Source organism: Acipenser ruthenus, chromosome 27 (genome assembly GCF_902713425.1).
Source record: "Acipenser ruthenus chromosome 27, fAciRut3.2 maternal haplotype, whole genome shotgun sequence".
Classification (NCBI taxonomy): Eukaryota; Metazoa; Chordata; class Actinopteri; order Acipenseriformes; family Acipenseridae; genus Acipenser; species Acipenser ruthenus.
The window spans coordinates 1,844,654-1,865,813 of record NC_081215.1 but is presented as its reverse complement, the minus strand read 5'-3'; the positions used below and the strand labels follow the sequence as shown (position 1 = coordinate 1,865,813).

The 21,160-nt window shown below is 38.5% G+C and overlaps 1 protein-coding gene across 5 annotated transcripts in view; it reads right to left on the bottom strand.

The window, feature by feature from the left end:
* LOC131701884 (histone-lysine N-methyltransferase PRDM16-like) overlaps positions 1-21,160 on the bottom strand; it is a 191,256-nt gene that overhangs the window by 86,528 nt on the left and 83,568 nt on the right. For all 5 annotated transcript variants that reach the window (XM_059002477.1, XM_059002481.1, XM_059002478.1 and 2 more), the window contains exon 3: positions 10,359-10,409. In XM_059002477.1, coding sequence (XP_058858460.1) covers positions 10,359-10,409 — 51 coding nt within the window. The remainder of the gene's footprint in view (positions 1-10,358; positions 10,410-21,160) is intronic.

Here is a 21,160-nt window from a genome sequence, read left to right as displayed (position 1 = left end):
TATCGTCATGGGCCCTCGTGTGGGTCTCTAACCACTTCAGTACCACAAATCCAGCCTCTCTTTCTAACACGAGGGCTCCTGCGCTCTGCTAAGTCCCCTGCTTACTCAAATCATTGTTTTTCCATCAGATAATTCCCATGTCTAACAGTTCTCTTGATAAGTACATGTTAATTACCCTGCCACCCTGGTTGTTTCTCCTTGTAAATCAGTTAATTAGAGGTGACAGGCCGATGGCTTGTTTACCCAATTAGCTTTCCCCTGTTTAATTATCTTAATTACTTGGATATTTAGTACAAGGAAACGGCCTTCTTCCTTCCTATTAGCATACTAAATGCAGGCAGCAGGGCAATGTGCTGGTTTTACAGCCTTACCTGTTGTATACACACACACACACACAGCAGGCTTACATTTCATATAGGTGTTCAATCTTAGGAGTAAGATAGGCGCTAATAGTAACAAATCAGAACGGTAACGTTCAGACATTTCAGTCACTGTATAAAAAGATGAATGAAAAATGCATATATATATATATGCATATTATATATATATATACACACACACAAACATGAAGTTTTATTTGTTGATGTACACAAAAGCCCTTCAGCTGTTTAGAAAGAAAAGTACACAAAACATCCTGAAATAAATATATATTTTTAATTTAAACATTTTCATTTTTTTCATATTTGTACACGCCAGTTATACCTCCTTTCAAACCTATATATATATATATATATATATATATATATATATATATATATATATATATATACTATATAACTAGAAGGGATGATTAATTCCCCATTGCATTTTAGAGAAAGGTTTCCCATGTTAACAATGGTTAAGAGTATATCGGGCCATGGAGAAGAGAAGCCAGCCTTTCCATTACTGTGTCCATACTCCATAACCATATGAGGCTACTTAAGGCATGTGCTGAGCGGCAGTGAATGTCCCCCCACTATAATTAATGATCAATCTTTAAGCTAGAAAGCATGATTGATGGATGGTAAATGGATGTTCCAAGCACCTATTGTTTCCCACTGACGGATTAGGGAGAGTTATTTTACAGTTCATTTGATCGCTCTTTCTTGGTGTCTGTCTCAAGTCTGGTGGTGCCAGCCAGCACTAGTGGCTTCTTGGTGGGTTAATTCTGTTTAATGAAGATTAAAACCCTCAGAGGTCCAGCATTCTCCAAAAAAAAAAAAATCCTTGTTTTATTAACTTGTCTCTGTTCTCTGCAATCTGCTAAGATTAAAGGGTACTTAGATATTTCAATACCGCTTGTTCTTTCTTCATTTTCCAATGACACTAGTTTTGTTCCACTAATTACAGCTAAGTACACCCTGTCCGGCATTTTCTCGCTTGCAAATTGGTTTGGAAAAAAAAAAAATACAGCGCATTAAAATGTATGTAAAATGTCTGTATTTTCTGTTTTGATTTGTCATATATGTAGAGAAAGGTATGGTAAATCACAATTGATTGGAGCACCATCAGTAACTCAAGCAAAAATGATAAAGGGCTCATGAATCAAAAACCTTTTACTGAAGAGTGAGAAACCTTGAACAATTCTGTAAAAAACTAACATGCAGATAGGATAATTACACAAATACAATAAAGCATAGTGAAAGCATGTTAAAGCATAGGTAAGCGTTGTAAAGCCCAGAGAGGTATAGCAAAGCATATTAAAAAACATAGCAAACTATGGTAAATGCATAGCATAACCGTGAGAAAAGCATGGGACACCTGCAAAAATCACTGTGGTAAAAGTATAGAATGGTTATTTCCAACCCTGTTTTAAATAGAGCCAGCCCTCTTCAATACAGCTGTTTAGTAGGCAAGAGTTGGAATGGAACTGCGTGATTAAATTATTAAAAAATGTGTATAATTAAACCTGAGCAGGGTTTACGGGAATTGATTCAATCACATTTTTTTTTTTTTTTTAATGGAAAGCTTTCTCTTAGCTGAAAGTTATGACTAAGAAACATGTATTGTTTTTGTTTTAATGAACTGACTTGTTCTCACCTGAAGATGGACCAACACACCTCATCCTATTCCTTAGCAGACTGCCAGTTCACACATAGATACACAGCATACATAGACACGAGTCTGGTTTTGATAGTGTATAGAAAGAGGTGCAGTTTGAACAGAGCTGTAGGTATTCATCCCCAGTGTCAAGGATCGTTTTGTATCGCATCGTTGGAGTTGGAAAGCAAGTTGTGACCTGATCTGGCCTCGTCCTGAATTTACCAGAGCTTGCACTTTGTGTTATTTATTCTTAACACGTCACTCTTATTTCTAAAGTGACCTAAACAATGTTTTCCAGTGGCAGGACTCCCCTTATTATTTACAATCACATGCAATGTTGGCTTCCAGGGTTTTACTATCCCGGTTCATAAAAGCTACTACAGTAGTCTCCACATATAAGAACACCTCCTAAGAGAACACTTCGCCTAAGAGAACACCCTTGTGGTGAAACTGATTGTTCCCCCGTTGTAAATACTCTGCCTAAAGGAACAAGAACTTTGCTTAAAAGAACACGTTTTTGGCACTGCTAGTGATTCGTTCACAACTGATACAGTACTGTTTTGTAACCTGATAACTCATCATCATCATCAAACTTAAATTCAAACGGTTTATTCAGTTTTTTAAAATGTGACTTGTCAACGCGAGAGTGTCTTGAGGCACATTGATTGGTTTATTCAATCTTTCCTGAACCACCGTCATATCATTGCCTCGTTTTGTATTCTGATTTTCATGAGTGCACCTCATTGCAACAAAATGGCACGTAAACAAACAGCGAAATGCGCCGCTGTTTCTCGTGCTACAAAAAGTTGGAAATTATTTGAGCTCCTGAAAAAAACGCGTGTATGGGGCACTCTGTCAATTTAGTTTCACAGTTTATTAACATTAGTTGGTCTGTTACTTTAATATTATAGTTTATTAACATACACTTGCCAATTGCTTTTCTCTTACTTATTCTATTCATTTGATATGGTGCGTCATGACAAGTAATAAATATTTATTTATTTATTGATTCATATTGTGTCTGGCGGTCAACTCCGTCTTAAAGAACACTTCGGCTAAGAGAACATTTTGCTTGCTTCCCGAGGGGTGTTCTCTTAGCCGGAGATTACTGTATCACTGTGCTATTACCAATGCTGCATTACACAGATACAGTGCAAGTCCTCCCTAGGGATCCTGTCTCCACCCTTGCCTGCAGGGATCACTCTCAGTAGTGGTGACAGAACATCTCACAGTCAAATGAAAATATTGACACAGGGTAGGTCTGTTAACGGTGAGCGCTTATCCCAACGACGGAGATTAAGATGGGATATTTCACAGAAGCAAGTTTTTCCAGGACACTGGTATTAATCCCCCCCTACTTACATGTGATAACTGATATGGGATCCTGAACATGTGCTGAACAGATGGGCTCTCTCCTTCACATATGGACATCACGGACGACATCTCTGTCTGCACAACGCTCTCATGCTTCATTCAGATGCACTACAGGATAGAACGCATCATGGTTTTATCCATACTAGACCTTGCTCAACTCTAGACTTACAGTTGTAATTAGAGTACTGTCTAGGTTAGAGTACTGTGTAGGTCTAGAGTCGTGCAGCTGGGTTTCCACGTACCTGAAACTATATCATTTTGATTATTTTGCTTAAGATCCAAAGCTATTTGGTACCTGAAGTGTGAATAAACCAGTGAGGGCACTACTCCACCGGGCGCCCATCCTAATCTTTTAAGAACCAATTGGAGCTTTTCAAGCAGTGCAAACAGAGGGTCATGTGTCTATGAGTCAATCCACAAATAAAGCACACAGTTGACAAACAAATGGGAGATTTGTGTCGTGAATGGGTGCTGACAGCTTTGACAAGTTACTCAATAGGATGAGAAATTATCTGCCAATGTTTTGTCTTCTCTAAACTGAATTCCTTTGAACAGCTTTTTGTAGGACAAGGTAGGGTAACAGCTCCTCCTTTGTTCCACAGGGGAAGATTATACTCTCTTCACAGGCTGGGACAAGTTAGATATGATTATTTTTCAGAAATCCTGTAAACGAATGGTTGATTAATACTAATTGTTGAAAGGCACATTGCGGCTGTCACGGTAATCCTAAATAGTAACTGCAGTACATAATGGCTGGGGCTTGGTTTTAGATTATAGAGTACATTATTCTTTGAGGTTGTTGCATGTGTTTCTGTGCATGCTTGCTTATAGCCCAGCTGAGAAGCCGAGATGAGATATCTCTTTTCAAATATGCATGTACTTGCTTTTAAAAAGTTAGGTGGGACTGATCCTCAACAAAGTTACTTTGCACAAAGCCACACAATAAAGCAATAACTGAGCTTGGATTTGAACCCACCTTCCCAGAAATCAGACCTATCTAATGGACTAAACAACCATGAATGTATTTCCCAGTGAAATATACCAGTAAAATGTTTTTTGTACCGAGACTGTAAGAGAGTCATGAAACAGCATCTAAAGGGACTTGACTCTCCAACTGGTGGATCTTTTGACTGTGGCCTATATTTGTGTCACCCTGCCACCCAGCACAGATATAGTTCCCGCTTGACAAGCAAACCACCACTCCCATATACCCTAGATTATCCTTTCCTTGTTTTTCTTCCCTATGTTTTGTCTGCTTGAAATATTCAAGGTTTGTCAGAGATGTCAGGGAGGTCAAGAAGTGAAGGGCTTCCTCATCACCGTAAGCTTTTCTTTCACATGACCTTCACAGAGCCAGGGATGGTCTCCAGACGGACTTGTCTCTGCGAACCGACGAGAGCCGGCTGGCAGTGGGGCTCTCATGGGCATTGTGGCATTTTCTCCAGGCTTGCAGGAGGCCTCATCCCCTTTCTCTCTTTCTCTCAAACCCATAGGCAGTCAGTTTTTCCATGGCCCTACAAATGAGGAATGACTAAACTGTTGTTCCAGCAGCCTGCCATTAAAAGTTAGATATTCTCTTGGCTTTCTTGGCTTCTTACAACCCATTTACTCCGGCGCACCATTTTTCATTCTTAAAGGAAGGGGTTTCAGAAGTAAGTGGTGTGTAAATGGTGTCTCTCTGTAAACACACTATACTATCTACGTTTGTGTTCAGATGCTAACTTCTTGCAAATACTTAGTTTCCATGGCAACCTAAGCTGACCCACATGTTATTATCCTAGACGACTGACCGGCTTCTCTCCGCATTCAGCCCCCTGAATTAATAGACTCCCGCTCCCTCTATTACTGCCCGGCAGACAATAGGGAGAATGAAACATCGTAAAAGAAGACACTCTCACATGACAAACACAGCAACTGTCTGCTCTTTTGTTTGGGAAGCATTAGACAAAAAAATGTCCGTTCAGCGAAAGATTATAAAAACCAACTCTGGACTGACAAAGTAAATGAAAGTTCCACAGTCTTCTTTCACAAGTTCCCAGTCTCTCGATGCCCCCTCCTGTTCCCCTTTCCCTCTCTCCCACTTATCTCATACTGCATTCCTGTTGCTGTAACACCAAAGCAGTATTTATATACACACTGTTCTGCCAGCTGCCTATGTCTGTGCTGCCTTAGTCTCCATTGCCTTTTGGAAACCCAAAAATACTGTATCTTCGCGGATACCTTTAGTTGTTCATAACTTTAACCAATCATTCATAAGATTTTCAGTATTAGTAAAATAACTCAAGGGTAGACAAGTGTGTGTTATCTTCAATTATCTATGTTTCAGGGTTATAATAGGTGTCTAAAAAATCTTAACTCTTAAAATGACAAGTTTAATGCAAAAGTGTAGCTTTAAATATAGATCTATATGTGCGTGTGATAGTTTGCCCTTTCATTCTCAATCTGTAAAACTGTTATAATTGCTGAGTGTCTTTTCCCTGTCTATAGGAGCACTGCGTAGGAAGACGTTTCAGAATAACTGAAGCAACATGGTCATCATTTCAATTATATTTAATGAAATGTATTCAATTTAACCACATAAACTAGCCAAAAAAATAGTCAAACAGTCACCACATTTATGCTTGAAGGTCCAAAAAGCCTGTTTTGACAAGGTTATTCTTAGATTTTTATGGAATATTCCAACATCAAAAATGCTCTGCTGTTTGTTACTTTATAAAAGACATTATAAGGATTGCAGCTCCATGAATAACATGTTCTGTAATGCTGGGCTGTGACACTGGCCATGAATAGGTGTTATCTAGCTGCATTTACATTTGAGTTAATCCGGCTAACGCCAAATCTCTTAACAACAACAACAACAACAACTAAATTATTTAATCATTATATCTTTATATACAGCAGTGTGCAAATGTTTTACAACACTCCATTGCTTCTGTGGCTTACTGGTCTCCCTGCTTGACAGAAGTACCAGCTGTATAAAAGAAAAGTCTATGGATACAACTTGAAAAAAAATGACTCAAATTACACCACATATTTTGAGAAAGTACACAGACACAATTCCAAAAAGATGCCAAGCTGTTACTGATGCCATAGGAAATATAAACATCACAGACACTTTCAGACATAGCTGTGTTTTCAGTTTGAAAAAAAAAATATATAACTTTCTGTAGTAAATGAGTACATTTTTTTTTGTTGTGCACACTACTGTGTATGCTTTTGTTGATTACATGTTGAAAGAGTCACATGAAAATGAAGTACTGGTGGTGTCAATGGAGATGTAATTGAGGTTTACTGAGAAATTAGCCTCAAAAGAAGGCTTCTGTGATGTGACTCTTGCACTGAGACTAGAAGGTCTTACAGTCTGGTAGGCTCCACTTAAGCCCCAGGCTGTGTGGCCTAGCATATAATTGCACTAGTAAAGATAGTTAACAGCACTGCCTGTTCTTCTTGACTGTTTATTCTAGTCTGATTTCCAACTCCTCTGGGTCATCATTCATCAGCACAGACTGCCCCTTGGGAGGAGTCCGGGAGACCCCATTCACATCCCTCGTAACCAGGGGGCATTTGTGATGGCCAACATTATGGAAAAATGAGAGAACCGCGGCACGGCAGGGGTGGCAATGATTATAATATCCAGATAATCATTTCAAACAAATTATCATAATTATCAATCAATCATCACATTTAAGCAACTTGCCCTGGAGGATCGGATTGCTTCTGTGACCTGTAATACTTTCTGTGTCTCATTATAACCTTCATGAACATTTAGAATTAGGTTTCTTTTTGTTTTGTTTTGTTTTTTGGACTGCGGCTGCTTTTTTTTTTGTTCTGGGAAGATGTGGAATTTCTCTGTAAGAGACAGACGAAAACTTGAAAAGGGAATAAAGTTCTGTTAGTCGACAAATTTAATAATAATAATAATAATAATAATAATAATAATAATAATAATAATAATAATAATAATAATAATGCACATGCCCAACTATATAATTCTGCACAAATTGTTCTTCCTAATGAAACAACTTATTTGTTGGTACGGTAATTAAAAATGTAATCCTGGCATGCATCGTGCTAGTATTTCATAATGCAGGGCTTCTATTCTTAATGACAAAATAAAATAAAATAAATGTATTTGTCTGTTTTTAACCAATAACATTAATTACACACTTCTTTTGAATGCTATCCTGAGCTATATGTGATTCCGCTGGTTTACATCAACGGACTAATCCTGTATCAGAGCACACTGCTCTGGCAATAGATGCTTCCTGTAGATAATTTCATACAGCATTTTCATCTCATCAGCTCCATCCTTCCCAGTCCTTATAAAATTCCAAATGCAGCCGGATTACCGGTGGCACTTGAAGTGTGGAATAATCACTGATATCTGTATAAATCAGGAGGAGTGAATAGCAAGACAGATAAGTAGAACGAGGATAAAAAAGGACACTTATTCCTGAACGGTGTGATAGCTGATATTATCTGAAACTGCAGTGATAGTTGATGCTATCCTTATCTGTGCCTGTGTGTAGCTTTTTTTTTTTGTTAAAGGATAATGCCAAGCTCCCTTGAAAGTCACAGAATAAATATAGAACCTTTCTTTTTTTTTTGTAACGAAATGTCTATCCTAGTGGATTTTGATAAGAAGGCTATTGAGCTATAACAACATCTTCAATCCATTTTTCAGGCAGCCCTTAACTTGTCTCTTTATTTGTCCCTAAAGCCTCCTCAGCGATGTCTTTTTATTATGAGTCTCTCAGCCAGCTCTCCGGGGGGGGGGGGGGGGGGGGGGGGTCAGGGAGAGTGATAGATAGATAACATTATAGATTATCTCCCACAGATGTGTTTTCTCTCCGGTAGCCTGGGGTTGTTCCCTCTAAGTAAACAGAGACTAAATAGAGATCCGAGCACAGAGAAGAGTCCCCCGAGTCCCTTGTCACCATGGCCAGAAAAATAACCCATCCCACATATCCTGCTGAGCCTTAGGGTAGCGAGACACAATCTCTGAGAAGAAGCAGAGGAGTGTCCTCTGGGAAGTCACTTTGGGAAGTGACTTTGGGAATCTTCACAATACTCGTCCCAGTATATGAACACTGCATAGTGAAACCGTTTCATTTTAATTGTGTGTTATTAACTTGTAGATATGAAAAGATTAGTGGTGGGCAACAATATTGCATTTTTGTATCGATATCGTGCATGTATTTCGATATCGATAATATCGAAGTCTTCCAAAACAAACAAAAATGTAATCACACAATTGCAATATAATATATACCAGATATGTACATATTAATAACTTAAAGCAAGAACTTACTTTAACTTAATGGTGCTTTGCTTCATAAATATCCATGGAGAAAAACAAGGTCTTGTTACATTGTTTTACTATTCCATCACCAGCTACCTCAAAACCAAAATATTTCCATACTTCACTTTGAGGTTGTTCTTTTCTAGCCATTCTGGAAGTAATTCAATCTTAAGCAGCTTTGCATATAAATCCCAACTCACATTTTTAGCAGTATTAGCGAGCGTACGAGAATTTTTAATTTTTTTTTATTCCCACGATATCGCAATATGGAAATTAATATCAATATCGAACACTATCATATCAAAATATCGATATTGGTGCCCATCACTAGAAAATATGATTTCATTTTTACCACTGATCTATTAATAAATCAATTCAGATTAAAAAGGGTCAGGCTCTAGTTTATAAACACTAAAAACTACAAACATCATTCTTGGTGAATTGGGGGAAACTGCAAAAGGGATGCCATTTTGCTCTTCAACTGTGGATGAGTTTGGTTACAAGAGAGAACTGGAGGTGATGCCAAATGTAATGCTTACCACACCCTGGCTACAAAAGGTTTAGCATGGGCAATATGCAAGACACTAAAACACTCACTGCCCACATACGCCTTTATGTATTTGCTCACTAAACAGTTGTCAGCTTTGGGATGTCAAGACATTACTATTAATGTTCTTACTTGTCAACACTATTATCCCTGCCCCCCCCCCCCCCCGCCTTATTCTGTTTAAGATCTTCTGGTTCTTTGCTTGCACTTCTTTTGCAAATATTTCAAAAGACAGCACAGTCACTTTTTGGTTCAAAATCACTTTCTGTGCTGTTGCTCTGTTTTACACCAATGGTCTACTTGCAACCAGGTCATGTGACCTACCGCCCATAAGATACCAGAAAGTAACAGTTAAATGTTTGTTTTTTTGATCTACAGTGCAGTTCTAATGCTTACAACATCTGTACAAGAAAAGAACGGCCCACAACAAGGTCCTGTGACAGCGTGACTAAAGAAGACCAACACAAGAGTGGCTTTGAAAAAAAAAAAAAAAGCAGCATTCTTTTGTTTCACCGGAAAACCGCCAACACGCAATTTGAAATTGCATCAAAGTGAAAGAGGGCTGAATCAGCCCGTTACGTTTTTATTTCCCTGATTGCCTAATTGCTTCTGCCTCTGGCCATCTACTGGGTCTCAAACAGGTGTCTCAGCATTGTTGTTTCACAGACCATTACGTTTATACTTGAACTCTTTACCTTTCTGCTTTGACCTCTTGACACCGGCCATAAAAGCAAACTGCCTGCCCCACCCTCAATAAATGTAGTACCTCATAAACTCCCCAGTGGAGCTTCTATACATCATGTTTACCAGCTGAAGCTCCGAGAGTAATGCTGTACAGTACTTTGAGGGTTACAGTAATCTGAAACAAAATCGTGGGAGGTCGCTGATTTCAAAAGTGAGGAGGTCCCAGATCTTTAGTCATGGTTCAACCATCGTCAACCATCATTAACTTCTGCTGGTAATGCTGTGGTCTGCCAACTGGTCCTCTAAAGTTTCTTCTGGGGAAAATGCTGGGATTCAATTTGCATCCCACTGGTATTTTGTCAACCTTCCTGTTAGGATTCTTCAGGAAATATGAGACATGTTTTCGAAGAAAAACAAAACGCTTCCTACCTTTTTAATGCAGCCATCTTGTGTTGCCACATCATGGTCGTTCAGCATTTCCTAAAATGACAAAGAGAGAGAGAGAGAGAGAGAGAGAGAGAGAGAGAGAGAGAGAGAGAGAGAGAGAGAGAGAGAGAGAGAGAGAGAGAGTTACAATGCATCATTATAATTAGATCGCTACCATGACTAACTGGTTGAGAAACAGAGATGGCATGCTCCTAAAATTCAAATAAATATTGCTCAATATACATTTATTACATGATCCAATACAAAGTTTATACAGGCATTTTACTCAAGTTTCTGTATAATATGGGCCAAGGCTGATGCAATATTTATCCAGCTTATTAATGAACATTGTTTGACCAACAGGACAGAAAAGTTGGATCTAAAATGTCCACCCCCTCCAACATGTAAAATGAATATTCATATCTCTCTCTCTGAATCTACCTATGTATCTACACACACACACACACACACACACACACACACAGTACTGTAGATGGTGTTAATTTGCGTGACAGGAAATTTGTATAAGACACTCAGTTTTTTTCATCTCAGAAGATGTGAAATTGAATATTCATCAATATTTATCTTGTACACTGTGCAGAAGTTGTTCACTGTCTTTTCTAACTCGTCAGAAAATTCTGTTTATGAAGGGAAAGCTTGTTCAGGCTTTGAAACAGCTTTCTGAACAGTTTACCAGCACCACATGTTACTGGATCAAGCAAAAAATAAATAAATCCGGACGTGGCCTTGTGAAATAGTTGCATTTTTCTTTGACTAAACTTATCTGAGAATATCAGTCAATATTTTTTTTAAAAAAGAAGAAAATAATACTGATCTCTCTGATAGCCCTTTCAACTTTAGAACAGAACTTTTTCATATTTTACAACAAATTCCAATAGACTTCTGACATTGCGAAACTCATTATACAGTAGAAGACATCTGCTCTTTAAAAGGGTTCAATGTTGTTTGATAGGGAGAAAAACTTTTTTGCATGTTTTTATGGAAAAGTGTAAATATGTATATTAAAAAAAACGTTCTATAGTGTTATTTTTGTGTGCTATAGGTCAGTGCACAATGTAAAATACTATGTAATGTAAACTGAGCAGAGACATCTTGTCCTATTGCAATCCAGATTAAACAGGTGTAACAAAAATACAACTTTACTACCTAAATAGAAGTTCAATTTGATCAATTAAACAGTTTAGGCAAAAAAAAATAAGAAGACGACCTTGACTGGAATGACCGTCTTTGACTACACTGGTTTATTATACAATACACTATAGTATGGCGATATTAAAGTATTTCTGGCAGTGCTATACAGTTCTATTTGTTTTAAATATTGTCCTAGGCTAACCCTAATCGTCTCGTCCACAATGTATTGATGCACTGTGCCTTCTAACACTTTCCCAGAAGCCCCTCCTGTATGCGAGTCTTGTGGAAAACAAAACAAAAAAAACTCCCAGAGTGCACCTGGTCTCCCTCGCCCCGCGCACTGTGTGAACTTGCCCTGTTTACCCGAGACAGTTAACATTCTTCAAACACTGAGGTGATTAATGAGGATTTCTGAGCATGTTCCTTCTCTTTAAATACACACTGAACAGATAATATTGTGTACAAGGTTTCTTTTTTTTAAATTGAGTTTCTATTGAGAAATACTCCAAGGTGGAACTTCAATCCTTCGCAAATAAAACTAATAAAAACATCATGTTTGCTCATGGTTGACAAACTGAACATCTCAGCGAAGCAGTAATCTCAGATGAACGTTACCTTAATGCTTAGGTAACATAGTCATTAAAAGAATATGTGGGAGAATTGTCCACACTTCAGCAGTATGCTACCTTTAGCTGTTATTTCTACATGACTTACAAACACCATTTCTTTCATTCACATGGCTGTCAGATACAAATCGCTTGCTCCCAGCCTCTTTGGTTCTGGTGCAGATGTTTGAGAGTTGAGTTGAGGGGGCCAGGGCAGGCTGCTAGTCTCCGCATTGTGGCCTCTCAGTGTCATATTCTGTTGAATATGATGGGCATTCTATTTATAGTATCATAAGACAATTTAGCATTGATAGATATCTTTGAATGGGGTCTTTTATACAGTCGCTACCCCCCACCAGAGGTTCAGTTCTGACTGACTAGTACTGACCACTTACATCCCAGCACCAGATCACTGTTCCTATAATGTACTTACTATAACATACTTTGGAAATCTTGGTAAGCTGGTGTTCTTAGTTTGATACCTGTATCTTTATGTAGACTGTAATATAAGAATTACACCAGTGCAGTAATATTTTGACACTTTATACAATCTTATATTTTCATTTAACTAGGATACAGCAGTGTTGTGTTGTGTTGTGTTGAGAGGTAATGATGTCAATAAAGCCTGGTTATTTTCTTGTCCTTAACATTGTTACAATATCTAAACATCTCAAGAGATGCCCTGGCTTCTAAAGCAGGTCTGACAGTTTCAAAAGAGCTTGGCTTGTTTATTCCACACTTTAGATGAGGATCTGTTCATTCATCCCAGAGAATCGTGGGTCTTCCTTTAATGCTGAGGAAACCTTGTAAAACGTGATTCACCCTCATCCTGTACAGTAACGAAATGCACTTGAGCATATAATCTTACCTAATGCACCTTTCAATGCACTTTTTAAGTATGTTATGACAAGACTAAAGATGAGCTTTAGTGTGTTAGGTTAGCCTTGCATACCGTAGGATTATAAGGCATTACACAGCATTCTCTGCACCTCGATGGATTTTCGCGTGCTGCAGCACCATTTGACTCATGGGTGACAAACGTTTGAGGACTTATTTTGTGTGCAGTAAATGCTACTTTCTGTTTCACTTAATACACTGGAAACCTGTTAAGACACAGACGGTGAAGTATTGTATGGCATTTTGGTTTTGTGTCCTGGACTAAAGTTGAGACCACCTCACTTGTGATCTCAGCCTGGCTTTTAGATTGTACTGTAGATACTCAGCAACACCCTCACTCCACACAACTTGCAAAAAGCAAACAAAGCTATTGTGTTACCGAAATTATAAACACAGTCAAACTGATGCAACTCAGCTGTCTAATTTGCATTAATAATATATATATATATATATATATATATATATATATATATATATATATATATATATATATATATATTATTATTTATTTCTTAGCAGACTCCCTTATCCAGGGCGACTTACAATTGTTACAACATATCACATTATACATTATTTCACATTATACAGATATCACATTATTTTTACATACAATTACCCATTTATACAGTTGGGTTTTTACTGGAGCAATCTAGGTAAAGTACCTTGCTCAAGGGTACAACAGCAGTGTCCCCCACTGGGGATTGAACCCACAACCCTCCGGTCAAAAGTCCAGAGCCCTAACCACTACTCCACACTGCTGCCATATATATATATATATATATATATATATTATATATATATATATATATATATATATATTGTAACATAGCGGGTTATGAGAAACAGCAGGGAGGGGGTTAAAACCTCCCTGCTAGAAAATGCACTGTTTTGGTTGTGTTGCTTTATTGTTTTGTTAATTGTTTAATTGTTTTATTGTTAATTATCATCCGCACCTGGGCGCTATTGGAAATTAGGCCCAGGTGCGGAGTTTAAAAGGAGAACAGGCAGTATGCTCGAGGCTGCTAAAGAGAAGGAGGCAGAAAGGAGTGCTCTGCTTCCTAGCAGTCCCGGAGAAAGGTACGGTGCAAACCTGTATGGTTAAGTGTGTGGAACAGGGAAACGGTTTAGCCGTCCTGTGATAGTTAGGTTCCTGCGTGTGTAGTTAGTGCTCAAAAGAGCTAGGTGTTTATTTTGTGTATTTTGTTTTACGTCTGTGTTTATTAAAAAAATAGCGCGTGAGTGCTGAAAAAAAAAAAAAATCAATTTCTCGTCTCTGGGTCGCATTCTTAAAGGGGCAACGAACCCGAGTGGGTCTGATTCGTTTACAATATATATATATATATATATATATATATATATATATATATATATATGCACTAACAAACATAGTTACCAGTACATAGTTAAATGGCAACAGAAGAATCAATATAATCAAAAACTGGGAGTGTGTAGCACCACTATATAAAGAGCAAAAGAGAGCATTGCAATTAGTCACTCTATAGTGGTAAAATAGCAGTAAGGCATGATCATACTTATCAGTGGGATAATCTGCATTTAAATAAAAGGTATCCCAGAGAGTTCTATACATTTTTCACTACGCAGAAGCCCATTAGACACCCAAGAGATTTGCATGAACATAATATTCAATAGCCTCCTGTTTTGTAATTTTGGCTCTCGTGTCAATGTTCATTGCAGTGCTTCATTTCCTGCAGGATATACAGAGTCTGTCATTGTAATTTATAGTCCCCTTGCTTTCTTTGCACAGCACTGCATTTGCAGTATATAAATAAGTTATTTCTGGATTTATAAAGATATCAGAACGAACCAGCAAAAACTAGAACAGGGCTATCGCTATTTAAAACATATTTCCACAATGAGCTGCTGATAAAGATTTCTACTGTGAATACCAGGAAGTTGAACAACAATCTGATAGAATATATTTATGATGACTTTAATAAGCTGAAGACTTGAAACTTTTAGCCAAGACAAATAGTGAGAGTGCACTGATAGTAAATGGCGCATTTGTCTTGCCAAGCTCAGCAAGATCAGTGATAGGAGGGTTGTTTAATTTAAATCTCTCCCTTCTTGGGATTGTTTGATACCTTATTATATTCTTATCAGCCTCTTCAAGCCTGTCGTTAATGGATGTGAGAAAACATACTGTGAAAATCACAGCTGACGAACACGCAAGTGCGTAGAAAGGTGAAGGAGGATGTTGTCTCAATTTCATTTGCTTGCTTATTACTAAGCAAAGCTAACAGTTGATCTATGGGAATTGCAGAGAGGGTGTAGCAACAAAACGCATTGACCCTGTAGATATAGCAGTGAAGTAACAAAACCTCTCAGAACTATACAGGGTTATTCATATACTATGTACCATACCAATGAAACACAATGCAGGCAGACTGAATAGCTCTTTAGTACAACTGGAAGCACGCAAGAGTAAATACACCAAAGGGTTAAAGCCAGGTCAGCACCTCAGCAGTAAACACCACTACTTTATTTTATTAACTAGGAATAGAAATTGACATTGTGTTTCATATCTGTCATGTAAATTTATTAAAAAAGGGGGCAGATTTTATTTATGTTTCTTCCATCCATCACCCTATTCCCTTGTCCTTTTAGTCCACAGCACTGAACCCGGTATTGACCGAGTCATATGAATGAACTCCAGCCCAGACACCGTCTATTGATAAGTCTTTTACCGAGATGATCAGTAATAATCATAAGTGAATAAGGAAGGAGTGATAGATCTTGCTATAATAGCCTCTCTGAAAGTCCACAGCAATAAATTAGGAAACCTTGCGGTCCTGGAAGAATAGATGTTTGTACGGGGGCAAGCTTTCTGTAGATTAAAGAGTGCCCCTGGCCTCTCTCTGTCATCTGCCTTCATATTTTCATCGCATTACGCTTATTAAGAAAACAAATTGGCACAAAGGCACACAATACAGAAGAGAGAGAGAGAAAAAGGTTATTCTACATACACTGATGTCAATCTCCCAGAGAGGAATGGATATGAATTTAAAAAATGGGATCAAAAGCCTTAAATATAAATTTACAAACTAAATACAGTCCATTAAAGTAGCGACACTCTTTACCTTAAATTTAGCAACCTGCCAGCATTAAAAACATGTGAAAATACAGTAGGATGACAGCCGTCGTACAGGAAGGTATACCTGTTTCATTAAGATTTCTAAACGAATAAAAAAAAGACACTGTGAATTTGGGACCAATCAGTTGACCTCCATTGTCCATAGTCTTTTCCCTAAAAGTAAATATGTGTAGGAACAGCACTTATGCTGGAAACTATTCATAGCATTGTAGTTTATATCATCTTCGCTGCTTTATGGATATAAAAGATCCTTGGGGTGAATTTGGGTCTTTACTAGTCTTCAAGACCATGAGTCTTCACACCCAAAAGACACACACAGAATTGCATTATAGTGTAATGGGCAGTGTTGTGCGACACACTGCTGTTATTTATTCTGTCCCCCTTCGTGAAGATGAGGTTCAAAGCTCTGTAACCACAAGCCTGGCTCTTTTGCACAGTGGTTAAGACCTTCGCTTGCAGTGCGCTGGGGGGTTGCATGGTCACCTAGCCTCTGCCCTGGGACAACAGCAGCACAACTAAAACTAGATATTTTCACTTTATTACCACCATGCAAAAGTTGAGCTGAATGCAACCTTGTAGGTTAAGTACAAGGAACCAGTATTTGAGAAGAGTATGATTCAGAATCTCCCTATAGGAATAATTCTTCTACGGGCCTGCCAATGCGTGCCTGGGTTTTAAAAGGTACTTCCTTCCATGATTTTGAATGATAAGGGAGAGGGGGGGGGGGATACATTTACATCCTAAGCCTGGCTTTGATGATGCCAGCAGAGCTGGTTATTGGATCCAGCAACACATTAAAATCAACAGCTTCTTGTGAGCTGCTGTAAGTGAGTCTAAATGAGCACAAACATGTGCTTTATTTAGCTAGAGTTTAAGTTTGGGTCAGTCCCTGCTCTGGTGGTGAGCCATTCTATAAACCTTTATGTTTTTTCCAACCAAATACATTTCTTGACCATGTATTTCCTGCAGTTGGCATTAAAGCCCACGTTTCACGAATACTCCACTTTAAAAAAAAAAAACCCACTGCATATGCCATAAAACCTCAGTGTTATTGAACATTTTGCCTGGTTTTCCAATTCCGAAATGTCTTTTAATGGAGATACGTATGGAGCAAGCCCCTGAGTCAGTCAATGGTCCTTTTGTCTGCAAAATGTCTTCAAAACACTGCAGATCTACGAAGTTGGGTCATCAATAGGAAAGAGCAAATCTCTGCAAGCGTCATGCCAAGGCAAACACCTCGTAATTTTATAAAACACCCTTTTGTTGAAGCACAAACGTCTTTTTCTTTAAAAAAAGGCATAAGCTCCTTCTCATTAAGGCTTGTGCCTACTGACAGTTTAATTTATTAACTCCACTAATGGCTCATATTTTTAATGAAGGCTATGGAAAAATGTATGTTTGCTCAACTGACAAAACATCATTCACCTCAAGAATACAGTGAGATTCAACAGGAGTGGACTGAAAAAAAGCTTTTCTGTCATCGACAATATAGTGATAGCAAAATAAAATAAAGTAACAAGACATGTCCATTGTGGCTTTTTTTTTTCTTTTATACACTTTATTGATATACATTTTGAAGTTGGTAATGACATTACTTTCTAGGAGCTACAAAATACCAGTTTGTTTTGAAAGAGCTTTGAATCTAATGTAAACAGAAGACTATTTTTACAATTTGACGTCAACTTTTGGCTATACCAGCAAACTTTATGGCTGTGATAGAGGCCCCCTCCCTTTGAGCTATGAGTGGTATTCAAAACAGACAGACCGATAACTAACATTAAATACATTTCCATTCATTTCTAGCCCTATTACTTGGCCTACCAGGCCAACTTGTAAGTAAAAAAGTTTAAACATTTGATCAGCACCGCGAAAGAAAAACAGGAAACCTGTTGTCTTAAATTCTACAATTCATAAATCAGAAATTGTCGACGTTTGGTAGTCGAAGCTGCGTGTTGTTTTAATTGTTTCATTTCTAATAGCGCTAGTGGAAGCTCTTGGGAGGCTGCAGTGTCTGGGAATGTATTCCTGCCTGGCACGCTCTGACAGTAAGGGTGGGGTTTGTCATTCTGATGCCTTCAATGCTGCAGAGTCATCTCTTTAAATGTGACGGGCCTGGCGGCTGTCAGCCCAGGTGACAGAGTGAGAAGAATGACCCCCAATTAGTGCCTGAGGATCAGGGGGCTATGATGTATAGAGGCCTGTTTGAAAGCCTGTACTTCAGTACTGGGAATCTAAAATGTTTGTACTGGGAGTCACATTAACAATAACACACTGGGTAGAATAAATGTTCCCTGTGTGTTTGTTCATCTTATTATAAGGTAAAAAATGTATGTTTATTTATTTATTTATTTTGTAATATTATTATATAAATTGGGCAGGCTACAATAATGTGCCAGTCCTACAGTATTTAAACTACCATGGCACAAGCCACTGATGGGCAGGAAGGTTACAAACTCACTGCAACTTCTAGTCGAAACATTTGTCATTTAATGTATTAAGTTTCTTTTAGTGTATCTGAACCATGTGAATTCCTGTTAGTCGGTCCAATTGTTAGATCTCAATTCATCCGAGGTCTCGCAGGCAGGGAGGAGGGCAGGACTGTATGGGGTTTCATCCTGTGAGCCGCTTAAGGTACGAACAAATGCGCCTTCTCTCTCTCTCCCCTCTTGCACTTTTTTTTTGTGAAAATAAAAATAGTCATGACACAGAACACTTCTGGGAAAAGTGATGAACAAAAAATGTAAAAGAGTGGTACCAAAAATATCCAAATGCAGCTGAAATGAAAGTTTTAATAGGAACATGATCTAACCAGCCAAGAATAATCCCTGTACCAGCCAAATGGTTACAGTCCATCTGGCAAGTGTGCTGAACCTCAGTGTTAAATACTGATCTAAAAGTGAAAGAATGAAACTTCAGATACTGGACACTGTGGGGGGCTGTGTGTTAGACTTAATGTAGCTCACTGCAGAGCCCCGAAACCAGTCTCCTTCGATCACCATTGAAAGAAACACGACCCCTAAAACAGCTCGCCAGCACTTTTAATCTCATGTCCAAAACACAATAGAAAACCCAGAAGTGGTAATTATTTAAGAGTTTGGGTTTCTCCCATTACTAGCCTAAAACGGATAAAGTTCACACCTGCCATTATTTGTTACTATTCAATGTTGCATAACCCCACCCCTCCCAAGTCCTTTGCACTTGATCATTATCCAAAATGCAAATAAAATCTCTACTATATTGGACCGGTCGGGAGTGAAAACCTAGTGATGTATTTCTCCCTTTCTCTCACTCTTGTGATCTCTGTGCAGTATTTATTCCTGCGCCAAGAGATATCACCCATTTATCTCTGCCCGTCTGTCTCCAAGTCCACGAGATAACCCATCATCACCATAATAAATGTCAAGCCTTGATGATTGATGCAGCTAATGAAATTGATTATCCATTCCCACCGCATAGCGCACCCGTGATTCACTGCTGCCGGTTTACTTGAAACAGGCGATTACCTTAAAAGACGAACCTTCACGTATAGTTTAGTTTCTATAGATCCTATGGATTTTCCTTGTGCGTTTAGGAAGGAAAGCCTGTAAAAAGACTCAAGAAGCCACTTTAATTAATTAAATAATACATTGATTAAATCAGGAATTGGTTATTTAAAAGATCTTACGTTTTATTATTTTTTTATTTATTTTTTATGTACCATATTTGCTTCGGGTTTGGCTTTGTCTATAAAGCTTTTTACTGTTTAGGTATCTTGCATGCTTTCAAATGATCTCAGGAGGTTTGGAAACATAGGTACAGCTTATTGCTGAATGGTAAGTAAGCAAGCTAGCTAACATAATGATTTAAACAGGAATGGCCAGCTGTGCTGCTAGATCCTTACAGTGAGGCTCTGCTCCTGCTCATTTTTACAGCTGGGTGGGACCAGTGACTTGCCCAATTAAAGGTTTGGTCGCATAGCGAGTCTGTAGCCGAGCCAAGTTTATTGAGCCAAACACATCAAACTTTACTTGTCAAATACATAGTGAAAACAAGTTTGGGTTTACAGCATACACAGTGCTCCCACTTCACAAGCCGTTGCTTTATAACACAGAACTAGGTGTAATAATGCAGTGCGGTCCTGACTCCCATATTCCCTATAATACACTGTACTGACCTCTTGTTATAAATCCAAACCTCTCTGAAATGGTTCCTGAAGGGAACTGTACCTGTTTGCCTGCTGCTAGCGAAGCCATTGGCAACCTCCTGAATTAGCCTAACTGGTGCTATTAATTAAAAACTGAATAGTGTGAACACCTGCCATCTGTGTACATGCTCTGGAGATGAACTTCGTCTGATCACAACTGGCTTTATTAGAACAAGATAACGCTTTATTACCCAGTCACCTGAAATTCTTTGGGATTGTTATAATCTCAGACTTGAAGCTTGAGCAGAACGGACCTTGACAAGAGTGGGTTGGGTATAACTTGTCAAAACCAGCGCTGAAATAAAAAAAAATTAAAAAACCCGACCAGCAGGGAAATTGCACCACTCATACTCTACGTATCTTGTGAAAGATCTTGCAGTACAGGTTTTCGTCAAAAAGGCAAGGAAACCACAGAATCAGTGCTGTGACAGTTCTCAACGCAAACATGAACGTCACACTGGAATTGGTGAAAGTGTTATAGCTCCTCAGCCCTAGACTAGATAACAGACCCATTAGCAATGCTTGGAAATTGGGGAATTGCTTTGGAATCCGACTCTGTTTAATGCAAAGGATGCACTGGGTTGTTTTAAGGGATCGGAGAAGAGGGACGGGGTGGTGGGACGCAGGGTGTACTGTAATGGAGCTAGCTGCTCATATGTTTTGGCTAGAAATCTGGTTTTATCAGTGGGGACACAGCTCCTCATGGGACTATCAAGAGAAAGCAACCCAGAGCCTGTCCATTAGGAGCTGCAAAGGGAAATTCAGGGAATGTTATTCTGGGATGGTTCCTTGAACGGTTGATAAAGACGATATTTTGCAGCCATGTCTGGGGCTCTCAGTTACTCAACTCTCATAA